General features: G+C 39.4%; 1 protein-coding gene across 6 annotated transcripts in view; it reads right to left on the reverse strand.

The window, feature by feature from the left end:
* The window catches only part of atp2b1a (ATPase plasma membrane Ca2+ transporting 1a), a 43632-nt gene extending 21118 nt beyond the window's left edge, over positions 1–22514 (reverse strand). For all 6 annotated transcript variants that reach the window (XM_016666287.1, XM_016666286.1, XM_007542448.2 and 3 more), the window contains exons 1-2: positions 22425–22514; positions 8891–9409 (exon numbers count right to left, since the gene is read on the reverse strand). In XM_016666287.1, the coding sequence (XP_016521773.1) occupies positions 8891–9083 (193 nt within the window). In that variant the 5' untranslated portion in view covers positions 9084–9409; positions 22425–22514. The remainder of the gene's footprint in view (positions 1–8890; positions 9410–22424) is intronic.
* Between the last annotated feature and the right edge of the window lie 203 nt (positions 22515–22717).

Here is a 22717-nt window from a genome sequence, read left to right on the forward strand (position 1 = left end):
TGACGATTTATGACAACAGTCAAATATTCATGAAGGCTTATTCATGTTCATGACAGGTGAAACTACTGGTGCAGTGATATTATCAGTGTGTTCATGTAGGAATGTTGTTGGCAGCTTTCACTAGATGAGGAAGTAACACATAATTTTCCATCTTCAGTTTTTCAAACACAAGTGCTGTGATTTATGATACATTTACTTGCAAGTGAACATCTGATACACTCCTGATCAAAATCTTAAGACCAGTCAAAAAATTGCAAGAATTTGCATTTTGCACTATTGGATCTTAATGAGGTTCTAAGTAGAGCTTCACAATGTTAAAGAAAAAAATCAGTGCAAGAGACAAGAACTTTTGAGCAGGGAATTTTCTGAAAACTGCATTTTTTCAGCTGATTGATTTTTTCAGCTGATCAAAAGTTTAAGACTGTAGTCTTTAAAAGCCAAAAGCTGTGCAAAAATCTGGATTCCATGTCATTTTCTGTCAAGTCTTTACACTATCAAGACCTCCTGATGGCAAAAGCAAAAAAGCTCACCGACTTTGAACGTGGTAGGATTGTTGAGCTGCATAAGCAAGGCCTCTCACAACGTACCATCGCTGCTGAGGTTGGACGCAGTAAGACAGTCATTTTGCATTTTTTAAATGATCCTGAGTGTTATGGAACAAAAAAGTCAAGTGGTAGACCCAAAAAAAAATTTCACCAGCTCTGAGCCGCAGGATCCGATTGGCTGTCCGTCAAGACACGGGACGATCCTCTACCCAAATTAAGGCCATTACTGGTGCTGACTGCAGCCCAATAACCATCAGACGGCATCTGCGAGAAAAGGGCTTCAGAAACAAAAAACGTCTTCAAAGGCCACGTCTTCTTCAACGCCACAAAATTGCCCATTTGGATTTTGCGAGGGTGCACCAAACATGGGACATTGAAAGGTGGAAGAAAGTTGTCTTCTCTGATGAGAAAAAATTTAACCTTGATGGTCCTGATGGCTTCCAATGTAACTGGCATGACAATGAGATCCCACCTGAGATGTTTTCTACAATGCACAGTGGAGGGGGGCGCCATCATGATTTGGGATGCGTTTTCCTTCAATGGAACAATGGAGCTTCAGGTTGTGCAGGGGCGTCAAACAGCAGCTGGCTATGTGGAGATGTTGCAGTGGGCATCCCTCATGACTGAGGGCCCTCGTCTGTGTGGTAATGATTGGGTTTTTCAACAGGACAATGCTGCAGTGCTTAGACACTTGCTTACAGGGATAAATGCACAAAAAGAAACCATGTTAAACATGTTTACTTTTTAAAAAGCCAATTCTAATCATGAGTATTTCTAAAAGTAACCAACTTAAGTACATATTTTCCTCAGTAGTCAACAAATGATGGCTACTTTTATCTTAAAATGAGATTATGTAGCGCTCTTTCATGAAATTGGCTCATCTATAACCTGGCAACAGGTTATAAACAAGCCCGGTATGAGGAAACCACGGCAAACCAGAAAGGTCATGCATTTTAATCACTCACAAGCTTCTCATTTTTCAGAGTTGCTGCAAAGGTTTCCACTTCACTTCCTACACAGCCTGAAGTATACCAGGAAGAAGTCACCTGCAATAACCCAATGTACACATCCAGTTATTGAATATGTCCAGCGTCACAGAACTTCTGTGGCATCCCAGGGTCCTTATGAACCTCAGCTTCATATCAGCAAATGTACTGCCAGGGCTTCAACCGGACAGTTTAGGAAATATATCCCACATCCGAGTCTGCAGAGTGACAAGATGCTTTCACAATCTCTTTTCAGTCACCCAGCAGCAAGCAGGGACCTGGATGAGATTTGCAGATATGTGTTCGGATCTACACCGGAGATGTGTGAGCCAACGTAAGGTTGCTTTTCACTTTCAGACCTAAAGGGGCATTAGCATGCTGCTGCCTCTTTTTTTTCCTTTTAATTCTGCTTATTAATCTGCTACCTTCAATCATGTCTCTAAAACTAAAATGAATTCTGCATTATTGGTTGCATGTTTCATTTGAAATTATACGCAATTATTAACACTTTTCTAAAAGAGGTTAGGGAGTGATGACTCACCAGCAAGGGGAAAAAAAAAAAAAAAAAGAACAAAGCAGCTGAGTTTTATCCAGCTTAGCTGCATGTTGCTGCTCCCTGGCTGTCTCTCACCATCATCTTTAATTCTGTTTGCCTCTAATGAAAACATGCTGACAGCTAATACCCAGTTTAATTTTACACCCCGTTTTCCTTTTGTATTAGAGCAATAAATACAAGTGACAGGACGGGCAAGGTGTTATCGCTCCATTGGATACACAAAACTAAAAAATAAAAAAAAGAAAAAAAAAAAAGTAATAAGAACCATGTCTGGCCATGGACCCTCATTTTAGTCGTCACGTTAAACATCATTACCCACTTAAATCACACAGTCTCTCATCCAACCCAACAGAGGAAGGTGATTTTAGTCAAGAGTGAGAAATTATTCGCCTGAAAAATTCCATGTAAACAGAGACTAATTTATCTATCCATCAATTTTCTATACTTAGTGTAACAAGGGTCCCCTTGGGACAATTCACCAATAATGGACACACACACACACACACAAAATATGTACACCATCATACTCAAGGGCTCTTTGGAGTGGACAGTTATGATCATATGCATAGTTTTGCAAAGGGGCCGCTGTATGCAAAGACACAGCATTATCAAAATAGCACAAAAGGCAGTCAATTCATAGTCAGTTACAGGATGTAAAGCTGTTATTTAGCCTTTTTCTGGGTCTAATACAGTCTAAGCCCAAACTCCAAACTGACACTATTTGTCTTAGGTTTATGCAGTTACATGTTAGTAGAGCTGAACAATAAATCAATAATATACATCAGGATAGTTTATAAGTGATAAGTTTTTGAGCCATATCTTCTAGCCCAACATGTTAGTAAGGTATACAAGGACAACAGTATTATTTTGAGGAGTAGGAATCATGGAATGAAAAGTCACCTTCCTACATTATGTTTATGTATGTTATGAGTATTACTGCTGCTTGTCTGTATGAGTGTCCATTAGCCATGTCTGGTATTAAGTAATGTGAATTCAGTTAGTCTTTCACATGTTTGAAAAATAAATAAAAATCTACCCCCTACAATGATGCTCCAATGTGCAAAAAAACAGTTTATTTACTTAGAGACTTAAACGGTCTGACAATTTCTGGAAATGGCTAGACCCAAATCTTATTAGAACAGCACTTTGTCAATGCATTTAAAAACTCTAACTTTAACAGCAGCTTTCATAGAAAACTAGAAAAAAGAAAAGAGAGAGAGAAGCAGCGCAAACTAGAATATGAAGCAAAACACGAAAAAACGCCCTCTTAACAGTGAAGAAGGACAAACACGAAGACCCAACATTCACTAGATACGGGAAAGGATCTGATCAATGGAGATAAAATTTAATGCTTCATCTTCTCTGTTGTGTACTCTATTCACAATTCATAAAATGGATGGAATCTTTAGCTTTACTGTCTGTAGCACTTCATAGGAGGACAGTTCAAAGATCTGTTATAAACTACCAGGTGTTGGTACTGATTTTTCAGACATGGAAAAACTTCAAACTGCTGAGATTTTACCGTTTAGAGACAAAATGGTAGGACTACTAGACAAAAGACACATTCTTCCATACAGGCCAAATATTTTTAGTTGCACACTCATAAACTTTATCTTTTAAAGAGATAAGTGAGGTCTGTACTGATCTGTAACATTTAGTTTGCATTTCTGGAGACCTGAGCACAGCATGTTCTCAACACGGGGTGAATTTGCTGAGACTTCAATACTTGGGACAACTGGAACATTGTGTCTAAATTGATTTCCACTATAATGTCATCCCAAAACCATGTAAATAAAATGGGTAATACTTCTCAAATGTAAGTACCGCAGCATTGCTTCGCCAAGATAGTTGCTGATGTCCTCCTTTTCTGACTTTGTTTTATTCCAAACTTGTGACCTCCTTCTTCTAAAAAGTTTACTTTTCTACGCAATCAAATGCATTAATTTGGCATGACAATCATGCAAACATTTCCCAATCACTATTTAATTTCACACAACCAGATATAGGTTATGGATAATCACTGTCAAGTCATACTCATAGCATTTTGAAATCAGACTTGATGACAAGCTCCATGAACCTGAACTATAGCTGAGGAAACTACCATTTAGCAGCCCTTATAACTGAATTGGTGGGGAGGGAGGTGCATATGGAATTTCAGATACAAGGAACCTGCTTTTATCACATGCTGTCCCTCACAGATGCAGATTGAAAGATTTGACCATGAAAAGTCTAAATAATTAATGTGAAGGGGAAAAATAAGGAAGTTAAAGCAATTGCTACTAAAAGTTTTAACTATAAGTATATTTGATGGACATGTCAAATGCGGAACATGCTTTTTTTTTTTTTTTTGGCAACTCAGGTTACACAGAAGAACTTTCCCAGACTGACAACTTCCACAAATTGCCACAGAAAACCTTTGAGTTCCACATGTTGAACTCTACATGAAAACTGATTTTGACTATCAAACATGCAAGTTCCGCTTTAAATTCTTAATACCCACTCGTGTAATAATGGGTTTGTAGAGGCCAAGCTGACAACTGACTTGTACAACAACAACTTTTACAAGTAAGAGGAAGTGAACTAGTAAAGTTGGGTCTTGTTACGTAGCAGGACTACATGCATTGACAGGCTCAACCTTTTCACAAGACACTGTGATGCTCCTGTCAACCGGGGCAGATTTAAGAGTTGACATCTCAATAAGTGACAAGTATTGAAAAGGATTTTCTGTCGCGTCGTCGAACAGTCATGTGGTCAGGTGGTTGCAGGACGTTCGTTTTAAGCAGACAAGACGAACCAAGCTCCAGTGAAAGCCCTCCCACTGCAGTATACGACAAAGTGTTTTGTCTTGATTATAGTTTACTACGGTGCAGTAAAAAGAGAGGAATGTCTACAAATTCATCGGAGGAGGATATAATGGCTGACGAGCTTTAACGTCTCATTTATTTTGCATGCATGTTATTGGAAAAGAAAAAAGAACAGAAGGCATCAGCAAGACGTTTGCCTGCTTCATCAAACCAAAACCGGACAGGTGTTTGTGTTTTGGTCCAACAGTACCTGCTATCTCACAGCCTGGGATAACTACTACTCAAAACTATCCATTCTGCTCTCTGGCTGGAAAACTGCTTTCTGGATGGCGAGTAGTTGGAGCCGTTTTCTGCATAAAGACAGCCGTGAAATTTTGACCAATCGTACAATGGCTTGACATGCCCTGGGGCGAGCAAAATGTTGGCCGGGGAGGTTGTGACAAGAATAGGTGGACGACATGAGGCAGAGAACAAAATGACAAGATTTTTGTCACCTGACTGTGATGATTTCGGCACATCGGCTTGACAATGCTGAGGCTCAACACAGCATTGCCCCCCCACCACCTGGAAATACTACGACATCAATGTAGTTTTGCTCAAGTTATTCATACACTTAAAATCTCATCCCAGCCCATGTCTAGTGAGAATGATTTCCTTAGATAGAGCACCACTAAGTTAATTACCAAATTAAGGGCAATTAAAGTTAAATTTACTCTAGGTGAATATGCGACTCCAAGCTTTTTTTTTGGAGGGACAGAATTACATTTAGTTCCACATAAAGCCTTGAACTTTAAAAAGTCAAAAGTTTGAATTTCAGTTCACTGATTAACAGCCACAGCAGCTCAATCATACACTGAAAGAAAAAAAGAGAGAGCGAGAGCTTGGAAATGTTAAGGATTAGCAAAGGATTGGCTTAAGAGCTTTGAGAAATGACTGACCAACTAATTATAAATCCCTTTTCAATTGTCAAGCCTTTATAATCTTACATGATGCCTTAATTTCCCATGCCGATAATGACAGAATGGACTGAAACTGAGTCAAACTGCAACAAAACAATTGGTCAGGTTTGGAATTAGGAAGTAGCTGGGGACTCGAATTATCTTAAAAGAAATCAATTCAACAGTTGCTAGTCAAATTTCTCGAAATAATCCTTCACAAACCTGAGGATTTAGAAAAAAACTGGGGATGCAGTGAATATTGAAACAGATAATCCTAAAAAATTGGCAAAATTTGATTAATGTTCAATTAATTAACAGCTATATTCCAAAAGTGAATTACGCACGTTTGAAGCATTTAACGTGGTTTATTTAGATGATTATGTCATACAGCTAATGAAAACCCAAAACATAATTTCTCAGAAAATGCCAATAATACATAACAGTGATATTAAGGTCTACACATAGTGGGGAAGACTGCCGACTTGGCAGTTATCTTGCCAACCTTTCAATACAAAGTTGGCAGGTTTTTTTACACTTCAAGATCAACTAAAAGATTTCAACACCGACTTGAGGGTTGAAACTGAGCCACCAACATTACACCCTTGATTAACTGTGGGAGGTTGTACTAAACCCGTTACCTCTGAACTGTGAGGGGTAACGAGGAATTACAGAAAGACTGATTTGGTGCAAAGTACAGACAGAAGCAGAAGCTGAGAGCCCACAAAACAGATAATATGATCTGATGCAGATAATTTGACATGGATGGTGCTCTGCTCTGCTCGGATCTAAAGCTGCGAATGCATTTGGACAACGTGCAAGAGAACTGTGACAGAGCTCGGCCCGAGGGAACTCCCCTCTGGGAAACCCCCGTAGGTTACGTTGACTGTTGAAAGCCACACCCTTTTACTTCTGCAATGGCAGATATGAGAGCTGAAAGCACACAGGACCCATCGTCTTGGTGAATCGACTTGCACATGAAAGGAAAATGTGCCCTGTAAAGAGCGGGCGAGCGTTGAGGGTGGTGGCTACTGTTGGACCGTTATGCCAATGCCCTCAAAGACGGTGAGCCACAAAAGGCAATCGATAAAGAAGCTGCTCTGTTCACAGGGTTTTGTATCCAAGAACATACACAGAAAGTTAAGAGAAAGGAAACTGTGGGAGAAACAGGTGGACTAGCAACGCATATTGTGATGCAAAATCCATTCAACAATTTAGCAAGAGGATCGCCAGGCGCAGACTGTGACTGGAGTCGGAGCTTCAAGAGCCGGAACATAGACATGGGCCACAACTGTTGCAACTTCTGAACCAGAAGCAACATCAAAGCCTCTGGTGAGGCGAAAAGGGAGTAAACTGTAGCACTGTGGCCCAAAGTTCTCTTTTCAGATCAAAAATAAAGGCTGCATTTCATCTAAAATGAAGATCCAAGAATGTGGAGAGGCACTGAAACCAGGTTGCTTGTGGCCCAAAAGTCAGCACATCAGCATGTCATGCTTCACCCCTGTTGACAAGCTTAATGGAGATGATTTTATTTTCAGGACACACCACCTCCTCACAATGCCAAAGGTACCAGTTCCTGCTTTAATGGCCACGGGGTCGCTGTGCTGACTGGCCCTCCCCTGACCTAATCCCCATAGATAACCTGTGAAGTATTCTCAAGAGGGACACAACAGATCCAACAGCACAGACAAGAGGACGGCTTCTATCAAAGCAACCTGGGTTTTCATTATATCTCAGCAGAGCAACAGGCTGATTGCCTACATGTCATGTCACACTGATGTAAATTCATTAAAAAAAAAGGAGCACATTTTAAGTACTGAGTGCGTATACTGTATTGAAATTCATTTTATTGGTTTTCTGAGAAACTACTTCTTTTTTGTTTTTTATTCACTGCGAGAGTCAAAATTTACAAAAATAAACCCTTGAATAACAATAAGTGAGTTATTTGTTTTATGCAGTTAGTGAAAAGAATTAAGATTTGAGATATTCGAATTCATTTCGACATACCAGTACACAGAGGGGTGAGCAGATGAGGACAAATAGATTTACAAAACAAGCAATGTCACTTCTAGTAATATGACGGCACCAAACGTTCAGCAACACGACACAGCTACATGCGTGTTTAGACAACTCACATTCACAACCACTAAATTCCTTCTCTGCCGTTTCTTTTTTCCCCCCTCATACTTCACACAGCTCAGAGACTTCTAGGCTGATAAAAAGGCTGAAACGTAAACAGGGCGCACCACTTCCACCATCAATAAATGAAAGGTCACGATTCACAAAGTAAGCTAATGACTGTAGCTGCGATGAGAAATGTTTTCCGCTGCAGTAAAGCACGGTGTTTATCACATTATTGTCCGATTGAAGGAGGCCAGGAAGATTTTTCCTTGCTCTGAGGCACAGCATGCAGCCGACTGTTGCCGTTACAGTGAATATGTGGTGCCGTTTTAATCTGGGATCAAACTGAAAATCCCCTCCCATAAGAGTTCAGTCAAGGTCATTCTGACGATTAGGCCGACCGTCTACGGAGAGACAAATTCATACAGAGGTAGGAGGAGAGGGAGGGAGGGGGGCAGTGACAAGCACACCCCAGTTGGATATTCTGCAAGCTGAATATTTTTAGAAATGGCATAAACTGTTTTATGATGCTGTAAAATAACTTGAGCAAAAATGATAACACCCAGAAAGCTTCATTGTTTGGTTCGCCGCACGTGGGAGTGTGACCTGCCTGAAGACTGGTGCTGTGCCCAGGGAAACAGCTGGTCTGTCTGAAACCTACACACAGACGCATGCGCATACAGACTGAGGGGTGAAAGGAGGGTGTGAGGGACAGAACCATCGGCCTTGAAATAGACCGGGATAGGCCTCGGGTCAGAGCCGGCCCACCCGGCCACCTGTCTGGCATGTGAGCGTTTCCAAGGAAGTGAAGACAAGGTATGTATCATATAGCAACAAGTCGCCTTGAAAATACTTTTGCACGTCATCACCACCTAAATAGCTGTCACTACTGGAAATGTTTTTTTTTTTTTTTTACAAAACAGGAGAAAAAGCAATACTGTACCATCTATAGCTGATGTTTTTAAACGGTTGCAGAGTCCTTGAGTATCTCCATAAGTTTCACTGATTTTGGTTATCGCCTCAGCGCCTCTGAGCTCCATCAAGGAGCGCAGTTCTTTGAGTGTGCAGCCAAATTCCCTATCATGGTTGGCCTCCATCAGGGAGTTCTTCACCCCACTGTACGAGTTGTTTGCCATTGCCTTGCTTTCTGCTGCCAACTCAGTCTTTTGCAAAGCGCTGCTGCTTTGACCCGACAGTGGGGCTAAAACAGAAAAGTGTTGTCCCTTTTTTAAAGAGAGGAAAAAAAATAAATAAAAATAACTTAAATCCTCAAGAGTGCAAATACACTGATGGTTCCCATAAACAGCTGACGGGCCCTTTACAGGCAGCTGGAGTCACATGTCAGGTGGTGGTGTAGGGATATTACAAAACAAGCCATTATATCCCTTGGAGAGCTGAGTTCCTAATCGTTCATGGTGACTGAAGAACGCCCGCAGAGCCGGAGATCACCTTGCAAGCAGATCTGAAAGACAAGAGCAAACTATCAGAGAGTGAACATCAACACTGTTAAGTTTAATTTTTGAAGCAGGGAAAGCAGGGAAGGTAGTGATGTTTTCATAGAATACTTCTTACAACTATGAAAACATTTTGTCTACATAGCCCTGATACACAATGTTCAAAAGAGCGAAAGCGTTTAGCTGTGGTATGAAGCATGGCTGATTGGAGAATCTTTAAAACACATTCCCAGCCTAAATAGAGCATCTTTTGGGGCCAGTCTGTTTGTTTTCATACTCATAATTAAAACTTGCTTCAAGCTTCAAGAGAAGGGTCAAACAAAACAGCAACCTTGATAGTTGTCGCTGATCTTGGTTGGAAAGTGAATTTATGTTGCTTGCTTCCCCCCCGCCCAATAAGCACCCCACCCAGCCAACTTCTTTTTTTCCACAATTAGTATCATAAGCAGAAAAAGGATTTCACACGTTGAACTCATCATCAAGTAAGGTCCAAAGTTACAAAATACCCTCAAATAGTCCTGTATTATAAAATCTCTACTGGCATGAGTCACAAACTACACCAGCTTCTCCACTGATTCGACTTGACACAAAGCAAATACTCATTCTGGTTGCAAATAACTTTGGTATTCTGCTGACCAATTAACTTTCTTTCAGTGTGAAAATAGTTGTCAAACCACCAGGCTGCATTGTCGTCTTGTTGACTGGTTATGTTTACCACTAGAAAGCTTTGTTTTGCACAGATCTGGATGCAGCATGGCTTGTGCGAGTACGTTTCCTTCTTCGTGTGAACAAGTTTTGGTTTGGTTTAAAATTCAAATAAATGACGCATTTCTTGAATTTGTTCTACGTCATTAAGTCCTTTCAGAACCTCTAATAAAAAGCGAAGGAAAGCGGAGATTCTTTTGGGAAAAAAAAAAAAAAAAAAAAACAGAGGGGCGACTGACTTTAATCAAGCACATAGGATTGCCATGGTGTGGATAACTGGGAATCTACAAGATGTAAACAAAGCGTTTGATACCATGGTAATAACTTTGTTTTGAAGAGACTGGAATATTAATTAGAGATACAGGAACTGCAACAGGCTGAATCAGGTAACAAGTTCAGGTTTACATATAGAAAACAGCAAAACAACAATTACAGCTCCGAAACAATATTTCATTTTACTGTAAAATTAATATAAAAACCTAACTAATCCTTTAAAAAATAAGGCAATTAAAATAACCAGCACACCTTAAATGCATTTCACATTTACCTATCAAAAGCATACAGATTGCTATATCTTATTTAAATCAGCATGAAATAATGTCAGTGTACTAAATGGAGGAAGCGACTAAAAAACAAACTAATGTGCCAAGAAGATGTGCAAATCTGAAGTTCATCCATCAGTGATCCATTTAATTTAGAAACCTTTCATAAACTCGTGATCGCACCACGAAGCTGAATGAGTGTGGCAATTAAAAATAAGTGAGAAACATGGTCAGTATGGCTCCATCAACTAAACCGCGCCAACACTGATGAGCCTTTATGTAAACAACCACAAAATAAGCTGCAAAATTGTATTCATTAGTCACAGCAATTACGACCATTGCGGTGATATGCTGATAGAAAGGGGTTTTTTTTCATGTTAAAGAGATTCTTGCTAAATGCAAAACCGAGTTTTGAAGGTTTCCGTAGAAGCACCAACACTTTAGTCTGCTTCCCTCAGGCAATGCTGTCAGGAGACCCAGTAATAATTTCCACTGTTTTGCTGATCATACCCAGCTATATTTGTCTGTGAACCCAAAAGATGAAGAATAAGGTAATCACAAGAATGCTTCAAAATCTGCGCAAATTCAAAATGTAGCAAAAATAAACAGCATTTAGATAATTCTCTTAAATCTTAAAAGAATATAAAATCCTTTTCCCAAGTTCAACTTATACCGAACATGCTTCCGTTAAATACGTTTGTTATTCGTAAGTCTTGTGCTCGAAGTTTACATTCCAACATTTGTCCTCGTCGTGTTTCCAAAGTCCAAATGGGAACTACATTTGAAGAACTCAAATGAAGTTAACGTCAACTGATTTTGAAAACATCCTCATTTTATAAGTCAATTTCAAAAGTGAGCCAAACATGACAATGTTCACAAGTTTAGGTTAACAAAGGCGTTGCCAGTTATTACCAGTCCAAGATATTATTCCGACCAATCATATTGATGGGCAGGTTTTCATGTGGCCATGTGGGAGAAAACAAAAACGAAAGGAGGGTAAAGCTCAACTGAGTTTTAATCTGGCATTTAATCGGTCTGCAAACAGCACACACTAGAATGATTCGTCTGGAGCTCATCCAATATTGACTGAGGGGAACTAGAAAAGAATAAACCTTCATGAAAACTGAGGATTTTTTTTGTTGTTTTTTTAAGAAATCACACTTCAAACTTCAGGCAAAAAGACAACCGACCATCTGGTTTATTGTAAAAGGTCAAGGTGTGTGATGGTCACTTGTTTAAATTTATGCACATATTCTTGGTAATCTGTGCTGATGCATCGAAAGCCGCATGTTGCGTACAGGTTCTGGAGCAACAATTGCTACCATCCAGATGGCCGTTCAGTTTGAGAGAAGACTTTGCTTATTTTATGAATTCAATACCGAGCCACATTGGACTGAATGCTAAACTGGCCTGCCCGTCTGTGTGGAAATGCTCTCTATTCAAACGTTCTCCAGCGCTGTGAAAAGGGAAAGACATGCAACAAAGGAGGCCCCAAACTGTCAAGCACCTCAAAACCTTCAGTAAGCAGGAATCACGAGCCATCTGCTTTTCGAACAACAGAAATTCTCACTTTTGGAAATTCCCAGAGTGGTTCTAAAAGCACCATGAGCGTAATAACCGTTTCGCTTTGTAATTGGCAGAACAAGTCAATAACATTTTTAATTTGATCAGTTAGAAGTCCTATAATGATTTTAAAATACCTTTAATGAACATAATGTGCCTGCAAGTAATTCGTTCTCTTCTCAGATTAAGAGTAGACTCCCCCCTCCCCCCCCAACTTATCTGTTAAAATATTTACCTGTAATTCTAAACAGATGATCAAAGATTTTTCTCATGAACTAAAGTGCTATACTCTTCTGTTCATAGATAAACCTATATGCATGCATCTCTAACTGTCTAATATTTAGCTGTTGATTTAAAATATAAAATGTACTTGCAGTTTCTTTAGTAAAGCAAGAAACATTTAGAAACTGCCTAAACAGAAGAGAAACTTGAGACTAAACCACAGGGCTGCTGAGACATCTTGCAAAGGAAATGATAAAACATGTTTTTTTTCTGTTCAACCACAATTAAAACACATCTTTCCGACCTTTTTTACTGTTAAATTTTCCTAATATAATGCTTTCTCTGTTAAATCGAAGTGTATAAGGATAACATAGCACACTATTAGCTTTTGGTAATAATTGATCTTAATTGGTCTACGGGCATTTTTTTTTTTTAATAAAAGTGCGTTAAACCTCCTTATAACCTGTGCTTTCTTAAAAAGCTGAAAGACTGTCTTAGTGGACACTTGTAATCTTTAAAGTTTGGAAGGAAAATCTAATTTATATAATTCTACCCATAAACCCTCTAAGGGTGTAACAAGTATTGGTGCCTAAAATATTGATGTTTGAAATCATATTCCATGGAGGAAGTCAAATCACAGCTTGATGACCTCAGACCATCAGTGTGTTTTTACTTCAACTTCGCTGACATTAAGGATTTTTGTTGTGGAATTTGGCATTTGCTAAACACATGCCTCCGAATCTGAATACAATAGTGCTATTACATATTACAGTGTTTACAAGATTTATTTTTTTAAAAGTGTAATGAGTTTAGATATTAAAATTTATTGAATTATATTGCTATGTATAGAGTAAAAAAGTGGGAAATTGTAAACCTGACAACAATTGTGAGCAACACTGAACAAAATGGGTCTCCCAAATACATCTCCAAATTAAAAATCAAATTAAAAGAAAAATTTGTCTAATTTGAGCTCAGTGAAGGACAAAAAGGGTTCTTTGCCTTGTGAACAGGATGTTCACAATGCTCTCTGTTGTATCCAGACAATTCAAACTACAAACTACAGTAACTATTGTTCTGTTAAAATTGTCCATATTAGTAAATGCACTTGCAAGCACAGCTACAAAATCTATTAGGTGACAGAAATGCAGGGTTACAAGATTCAGTGTGTTCACCAATAACACAACAAAGTCCAACCAATAGACACCAGATAAGGAGAAACTTCACTGTCAGCGCAAGATACTAAAGTTTAACCAAGAGAACAATCAGCTGTGCTGCATGTGACATGGCTGTAGAGTTCATACTGTGATGTGATTGACAAAAGAAATGAGTCTGTGGAAACATTGACTACCACAGACACCAAAACCAACCTGAAGATATTTGAGAATATCCCACCTACGCAGCCTTTTCTGATCAATGTAAACCTGAGGAGTCACTAATTGTCAGGAGCAAGAAAGGTTTGTAAAAAAAGAAAAAGAAAAAAATCAACCTAAAAAAAGAATAAGAAAAAAAACAGTACCATTTTGAAATAGGTGTTTAATTGTTTTTAGTTACAAACCAGCAGGAACAGAGTGCAACAATGGTGTTTGTCGTAAAGCTGCACAATGTAGTAGATTTCAGAAATGCCAAGGACTGTATGCAAAATTTGGAGGGATATTATATTTCAAGTGCTGGGCATTTACACTCTGCATAGGCGTAATATTTTTGGCTGTTTGAATGGATGCTAACTTCCCTTAATGTCCAAGAGAGGTATTTATTTTAGTAGTAGAGACACTGAAGTCTGGTTAGGTGGCTAAGTTTCAGAATCCATTGTACAATTTACATATTTCTCCAAGCTCTGCTCTAATCTGGGATATGCTTTTCCTACTATTCAACGTATCATACTTCTGGTGAATTCAGAATTTGATTTTGCATTTCAAAGCGTTTCTTGCCCTTTTCACCCAGCTACCAAACAGGATGTTCACTTTGATCACTGAAGCAACAGAAATAAAGCAATCTTAGACAATACCTAGACAAGTCCATTTAAAACATTATAGGTTATAGGCTTGTCACTGAAACAAACAAACAAACAATGCAGCACTACAGAATCAGAAAATCCTAAAGACTTTCTGCTGTGTAATTACCCCAGGAAACGTCATCTGTTAAATCGTCATCAGGACTTCCTGATTAGACAGATTCTACTCTAACAGTACAAAACTACAGCCCACCACTTAATTAGCCACACACAATGAGGCTGGTTCATGAGAACGAAGGACATCAGAATTGTTTTCATAAAGTTCAGACAAAATATGCACAGTAACTAGGGAGACTTCCCTGAACATTTCTATCAAGGCCTGAAGAGAAAATATAAAAGGATTAAGTATTTAATTTCTTATTGTACAGAAATGCTTTATAAAAACTGCTCTTCCAGGTACAGAGGTATGCTGGAATTTAATCAAGGCTGAACAAAAATGAAGGCAGGATGAAATTAAGCTTTTTACAGAAATAATAAAGGCGGTTCAGATGAGGAGTTCTAGATTCTCGCATTATTGTTGAATTTCTTCACCCAGGGATCAAACACACACACACACACAAAACATCCAGTTTTACCTGAAGAGATACTTAAAATTTCTAACCGGAAAAAAAAGAAAAAAGGTATCTTTATGCTGAATTTGATGAGCCACATAAAACAGGATCACGTGGACTATTCAATCAGGCATGCAGAGATCAAAGACGGTCACTTTTTCTTTGATCCTTTCTGATAAATGATCAGCAGGTCAAACACTTTCTAATGATTAAATGCATCAGAGCCAAGAACTTCAACTTTTCAGTTTCATAGTTCAGATAAGACGCTTCAAGGGGCTTAATCTTGTAATTTCGTCATTTTCTGTTAGATTCAAACTACTACCTCCATCAAAGAGCTTTTCTTTTATGTTTTATAGTCTAAGAAAACTGGAAATTAGAAAAGCTTTCTTATCATAAAAATCTGTTTCAACTCATTGAAAAATGCTTAAATATGTACCAATCGGGTATTTGCTAGAAATACAGAAGTAGTGTTCATTTTGGTGCATTTAATCAACAGGGAAGAAAACATGACTGTACATACAAAACTAGAAAAAGAAATATTTCACTTAGATAAGGGGCTTGAGTAAATACCCGCAGAATTTTCTTAAATCAATTTAAAGGTTGAGCTATAGAGGACCACAGTTAAGATTTTACTGAAACCAGCATGAAGCCCAGGTAACTTGGCTAAACTGTCAGATATCCTTTTAAATTCTTCAGCCTTGTGCTGGCAGAGAGACAGCTACGTTTCATATGTAGTTCACACAGCCCTGCTTAAAACAGAATATAAATAAACTCATACAGATAGGGGTGTTACAAAACGAGGGTGACGCTCCTGCCCTCACAAGTGCACTCCGTTGTGTGCGGAGTGCACTAGCGGGCGCCTAACGCATGTCAAAAACGGTTCATTTAAAAATATGCTACTTCGACAGCAGAATAAAATTCTCCGTCATGTGGATTCAGATCATTTCTGATGGTTCATCTACGAGGTTTAGATTGTCAACATGTGTGTTCACATGAGTTTAGTAGAGCCAAGACGCAATATGTCCAGTTGGGCAAATGACATTAGCAGTGAAAGAGAAGACGCATCTGAAACTCAATTGGACCGAGCATAAAAAGGCCTTCCCATCTGGAAATCTAATGAAAATACAATGCAGCTTTTATACAAGGTTCTTGGTCAAAGGGCTCAGTTAAACAGATTGAAGTAACAGCAATTAGCTGGCATGGAACAAATGTGGTTCTTTAAATAAAACCCAACAGACTGTAAAAATATGTCAATGGTAACAACTGGAATCTATGCAAATCTCCAACACGTTTCTGCAGCTGAACAGGATCGAGTGTTTATAACAGCTTAAAAAAAAATTATCCCTTGTTCTGACTGTACATTGAGTTTTTAATGCAGGGTTTAATTTGCTTTAAATGATAAGAATCTAAAATGTTGCAGCTCCCCAGTCAAACAGTAATGTGAACCAGTGTTTACCCCCTAACAGATTTCTGTTTTTGCTTCTTTTTTTTTTTGTCCGATTTAAATGTTTCAGATGATTAAACAAATGTCAATATTGGATAATCTGAGTAAATGTAAAAAGCACTTTTTGAATGATTTCATTCATTAAGGGCAAAAGCTAGTCAAACCAACCTAGGACTATGTTCAAAAATAATTGCTCCTCATGTTGGTTCATAACAGTTATTTCTGACTTTAGGGGAACAAACACTTTTTCACAGTACTGTTTAAAAAGCAGGTTTGTTTGGTCAGTTTCCAGCCAACAGGATTTGGACATTTCTGTCTGGACTGACGGTTCAAACTACAGGTAAATCCAAGTTACTTTGCAGCTTGTTCTCCACGGACTAGTTACCTGTATCAGGTTATGCCATCATGTTAAACATATAGTATTTGAAAACTTAATTTTCTGTCATTCCATTTCAAGGGTTTAAATTCTTACAATATGCCTGAAATAAAAACAAGACTGAAGTTTTCTCAAGCTGCAAGACCCAGAGAATAACAGAATTGCACCTGACCCCACTGTCACTGCTCACTGCTGGTCAGCTGGCTGAAAGAAAACTGCTACATTTATCCTTTGTGTGGACATCCAGAATTATTTCCAGTAGCAAAAACACACAGTCACGGTGTATAAACTAAAGGATCACCACATATAATTAAATATTTACATGTTTACACTACAAAAATGGCTTACAGTTATGTATTGAATATTAAATCTATATAAATATCATCATGACAGTAGTATTCTAGGAATAATTATTCATTTTCTGCTTTAAACAAACGCTACTCTATTCACATAATACATGCTTTATATTTTTATGCAAATTCAGTGAAACTCATCGCTCCTGCTGTTCTGCTTCACACTGAAAAATAAGGCTGAGTATTTTTCTTGGCCTTGTGGTCGGTCCAGGCTACGTCCAGAAAACGGCCTTGAACTTGTTGCCTAGACTGACTCATTACTTCTTACAGTGGTTTCTCCTTTTACCACATAAAAAAAGGTGTTGAATATTTGTGGCTCGTGCTTTGTTGAGGGTGCCTTAGTACTGTGGTTAAGGTTGCTATTTTTGTTATGTTGCACCTTACAGTTCATTCATCCAGCAGCATTTTACAAAATAGATTCCATGTTTTAATAGTTTCCACTGCTTTATAAAACAGGATGTGCCACAAAGCTTCAATGTAGCACAAATTTCACTATAAACGGTGAAGATCTCAGCTCTTCTGGCAAAAATAAATGCAATCTTAATTGTTTTATTGACCTGGATCCATTTGATTTATCTTACTTTATCAGCCTCCTTTGACATGATCACACTTTACAAGCGTCAACAATGCCAAGATGAAGACGTGCCAACATTCGCTACGCCGCTTCAGTTTAGGGTTGCAGAGCGGGTCACATGTCACAACAGTGGAAAATCATTGTGATTGGATCTCCAAGCCAACAGCTGGCGTGGTATGGTTGAATGACAGTGACTGGACTTAACCCCTTCACTGCCTCAGCCTCGCGCCTCTGTCGGATGACTTGCCTTGAGGCGCAAAGAGTTGCGACTCTCGAGCGTTATCTCACATCAGACGTTTGCTGAGACCTCCTCCACCCACAGGCTGCGCGAGAGGAAGCCGGGCAGCCGACGGGACGGCAGTGGTCTTCCTCATCCACGATAAGGAAAACCCTCTGGCAGTTTAAACACCTCCACGTGCCAACAACTCGCCGAAAGTCGAAGACAGCAGTTCTAGGGATCCCTCTGCTGAGGAGCTGCCTAATGCGAGATGTGGTATTTTTAGCTTCGCCCAGACCGCCCCCTCCCCCCGCAGCGAGTCATAGCTGAACTGGGTCACGCCATGTAAATGTGGAGGGCACAGGCAGAGACACCTAGCCCTCCTTGAGTCGCCCTGCTTACAGCCGGGAGTGCTGCTTCACCCCCAAGACTGGAACTTCTCCACAGGTCTGAAAAAGCTGTCAGGCACCCAGTCGATGAGAGCGCACAGTCAGAGGCGTCATCAGCAACACATTCGCCGCTCTCAGGCACTTCTTTCATCTGGGATAACAGGCAATTGTTCCCTGAAGTGACAGAAAAATCTCTTACCGTCAAACTACTTAGCCTGAATTAACAAATGAGTAAACTATTTCCTGAACCGTTTGACTAAAATATCTTGTAAATAATCAATGTGGTTAAGAACGGGATATCAAAAAAAAAAGAAAGAAAGAAATGAGAAGCTGTCAAAACTATTTAGCTATTTGCTAAAAAGTCATTTTCAAAGAAGCTGAAAGCACCATCTCCAAGCCAAGCTTCAAATCCCTGAAATAAATGTCTTCAGATTATTCCAACATTCCCTGTCAAAGTCGACTGCCAAAGAAAGCACAGACAATAAGACATGTAGAACAAGGTTATTTCCCCCTAAATAAATCTAAAATTGAATTATTTAGATGCCACAACAGAGGATATGTTTGGCATAAACCAAATACAACGTTCCAGGAAAAGAACATCAGAACTGTGAAGCACGGCACTTGAATCGTCATGGTTTCAGGGATGCTTTACTCAACTTCTCCCATAATCCACTGTGAATTGTTCCGTGTGTCAGCGTGTGCGTGGGGACTGGACCCTGCTAAGTGGTGGGTGGTTGACACAAGCGTCACTTCATTGCATTGTCCAACAGGGCGACCACGACTCCGTACTTCTGTGATGTACGGAGCGTCATCTTTATACAGTGTGTCCGGTCTTGTGACGACAAGAGTCACACAAGCAGTTTTCTGAAAAATCTGCAGAGTCTCAAGGTCATAGGACTGGAAGCATCCCATCTGTTACAACTAACATTTGAAATAACTAATACAACAACACCGTGCTTGTTGTATTCCTTGAAGCATAAGGTTTGGACTAATTTCTTAAAAAAAAAAAAAAAAAAAAAATCAACACTGGTGATAGAAAATGACAGCGAGCAGCACTCAGTGCTATGACATAACAGATTTCATGAGAGTACTTTACAAATAAATTCCTGTTCAAGTGGACAACACCTCGACTCCACACAAAAGGATTTAATACATCCACCTGCACTCAGTGTTTCGCTGAGTGAAACTAATCCAATGCCGTGATGGCGGCACCACCTGACAGCTCACGCAGAAAATGTTTCCTGCACACTTTTCCGTGATCTGACACACAATACGAATATGTGAGAACTCAGAAGCTTGGATTTTAAGAGTTTTCACTTGAAAAGAGCTTTAATTATGCTCAACTGTGATTTCTGTAAGGCAGATGTTTCCCCCGAAAATACTGTAACAAAAACATGCTAAATATGTAAATACTCTTGGGGGAAAAAAAACTATTAAATCCAACTACATCTCTGAATAGCTCACTGGAGTTGTATAATATAGACCAAATGTAGACTTTTTACTCCAAAAATGTTAGAAACCAACCCGCAAGACATGCCTACAATCATACATTAAGAAAGATTTGAATGAATGAGTAGTAATGGGCAACTCGAAAGAGATGTAACATAATACCACTGCTTGGAATAGCCTTGGCCCTACAGTCTCCACCGATAGACAAGCAAAACTCCCAACACAAGTACATGAGATCCTGAATACATTCCGTCTCATGGTACCATATATTCTACCACATGACAACAACAACACACTGTTTAGTTTCCAGTGCTGGTTTACATGACTCAATGTCCCCTTACTCATAAGATGACCAGGGTTTTTTAAAACAATACCCTTTACTCAGCACTTAGAAATGAAGATTTATGGTTTTTTTTCTTTTTTTATATTGATCGTTTTCACGGTGTAAATTTGAGATGCGACACTAAAACTTGAGCTCATCAACTCTCCTCTGTCTCATCATGAGTAGTTCACCCTAGCATTCTTGGAAAATTGAGAACTGTCTGACCTGAATTAGTTGTAACACCTACCAATAAGGACTCAATAATTACATATATGGTGCTTATTTTCTATATTTGCTATAACTATATCAAAATAATAAAACGAGTCATTTACGCGTTAGATTATTTTTATATTATATGACTACTTAATTCATGTTACACATTTTGCTTTAAATTTCTGTCTTAATAGAGTGCAATGGCTGCATTTATCCTCAAGGTTATCACCATGACACTCAAACAGCCCGATTCCAGACACAACACCCCTACTACTTTAAAACAATTGTTCTGTAAAGTCCCCAAATTCACTTTGGTGTGATGAGTAACTTCCAAAACTAAGCCTCGCATTAGCGGTAATCAGGCGTTTTAAAGAAAAACAGCAGCAAATGGAGCGACTGCTGTCTTTTTACTCTTTCAAGGTGAGCGGAGTTCTCCATCCTAAGCCACAACAAAGAGATTGTACGGCAACAAATAAGAAAAGTGATCATTTTGCCTTCGTTGAGTGACAGATAGCGACAGTCTGAAGTCAAAGAGCTCAGAGGATCTGACTGATGATCTGAGTGAATCGATAAACAACTGTTAAATTTCTTTATGCTGAGAAAGACAAAGTCATATAAAAGCTATTCTTAGAGCATTGTAAAGTCTAATTCAGACCTTCCTGGTCTGGACTGGCACTAAATTTAAGTAGTTTATCATTTCTATAATAAAACCTCAAGACATTCTGGCTTGGCTGTCATTACAAATTATGTAATGAGTCCACAGATAACTGCTGTACTCTAGGATGACTAAAAGACCTTAGATAACTGAAACGCAGGGTAACATTTTAACCGTAAAAGAAACAAACATGCATTTTTAGGGTGATTACAAAGATGCTTGCTCCTCGGCAGCACAGGGGGACACCGCTGGCGCTGAAGCAAGCCCGAGTGCTTTTTAATTGGATAAGGAGTGATCCCTTCAACTGCACACCAAAAGGTGCCCGGTGGCTGCAGTCCATTTCAATTTCGACAGATAATCTATACCATACTAGTGCTTCCATTAAGTCGCAAAAGTTTTAAGGGTGGCTGTCTCAAGGTCCGAAGTTCCTAAATGTTATTTTGCAGTGCTGACCGTAACTCAACCGTTAAATAACGGTTGATTGCCAGGAGCAGAAAAAAAAATATCGGTAGGGGTGAAGTTAACCTGAACGGAAAGCAGTAAAAGCGGGACAGCTCGAGAGGGGACTCGATGTGTTGTTTATCGGTGGAAGTGTATCTAAAAAATTATAATAATACTGATTGTTCCTCTATAAAAACAAGTTTACTGCGGCTGCATTGGGGTGACAGACAGCTGCGAGGACTGGCTTGCACGCGGAATCCACAGAACACTGTCCCCCGAATTTACAACAAGATAGCAACGGCAACACGCTACATATCTAACATAAATTGCCTCCATGTATAGCCGTTAAATGAGTCAGACAACGTTACATGGAGTAAGCTAGTGTTAATTTGTTTAACCCATTAAATTTCAACACATTTCACGGGAAATGTTCAGCTTAAAGCGCAGTTAGAGAAGGTACGGTTCACGAACCGTTAAAGCAAGCAAGTAATCGTCGCGAGTTTAACGTTTAACACACGTTAAAAAGCCGTTCCTGGCTGACGTTCAACATTCGACTGTTAGCCGACTAGCTCACATGCCTTAGCCCATACTGGTTGTAATGAGGGAAATACACACAAAAAATGTGCTTCTTATTGATTGACAAGTCCAAAAACTTACACTAGAGCTGAGTAGGAGTCACGTAAAATTAAGCACAAGCAAATGGAAGATGGCAGCATCCTCGCCGACTACTATGAGCCACCTGGGGTTGGCAAATGAAACGCCCAATGTCAGTATCGAACCAAGATATAACCAACGATAGCTAACGGTGTTAGCTTCGGTACAGTAGGCAGTTACCCTTTCAGACGCTGGCCCTCGCTGATCACTGCACACCCAAAATGAAGATTTTTTTTTACAGCACCTGGTTTTGAATGCAGCTTCCGAACAACTGGAAACCTCTCCTAGCACGTGGCCATTCTGCCACCTTGGTAAGGAAATAAACCAGAAAAATATACTTACTCCCGTTTTCTGGAGAGCAATCCCTGTCCGTTTCTCTCTTCACTCCCCCTCAGTCTCACCAAAGACTAGACTCTCTGCCCCGATCTGAGGTAAGGCCCCGCCCACTGCGTTGTCACAGCCACAACCAAAGACGTCTAATGCGTCAAGAGAGTTCCCCTTCGACGGCCGCTGGTCACTCGTCAGAAAACCACTTGGTGCAGTGATGAAAACGGATGGCGCTACAATTGAGCTAAAACTGAACAAAGTGACTGAGTGTTCTTGTTTATAATTTTATAAAAATTGTTAACATTTCC

Source organism: Poecilia formosa, unplaced genomic scaffold (genome assembly GCF_000485575.1).
Source record: "Poecilia formosa unplaced genomic scaffold, Poecilia_formosa-5.1.2 Scaffold695, whole genome shotgun sequence".
Taxonomy (NCBI): domain Eukaryota; kingdom Metazoa; phylum Chordata; class Actinopteri; order Cyprinodontiformes; family Poeciliidae; genus Poecilia; species Poecilia formosa.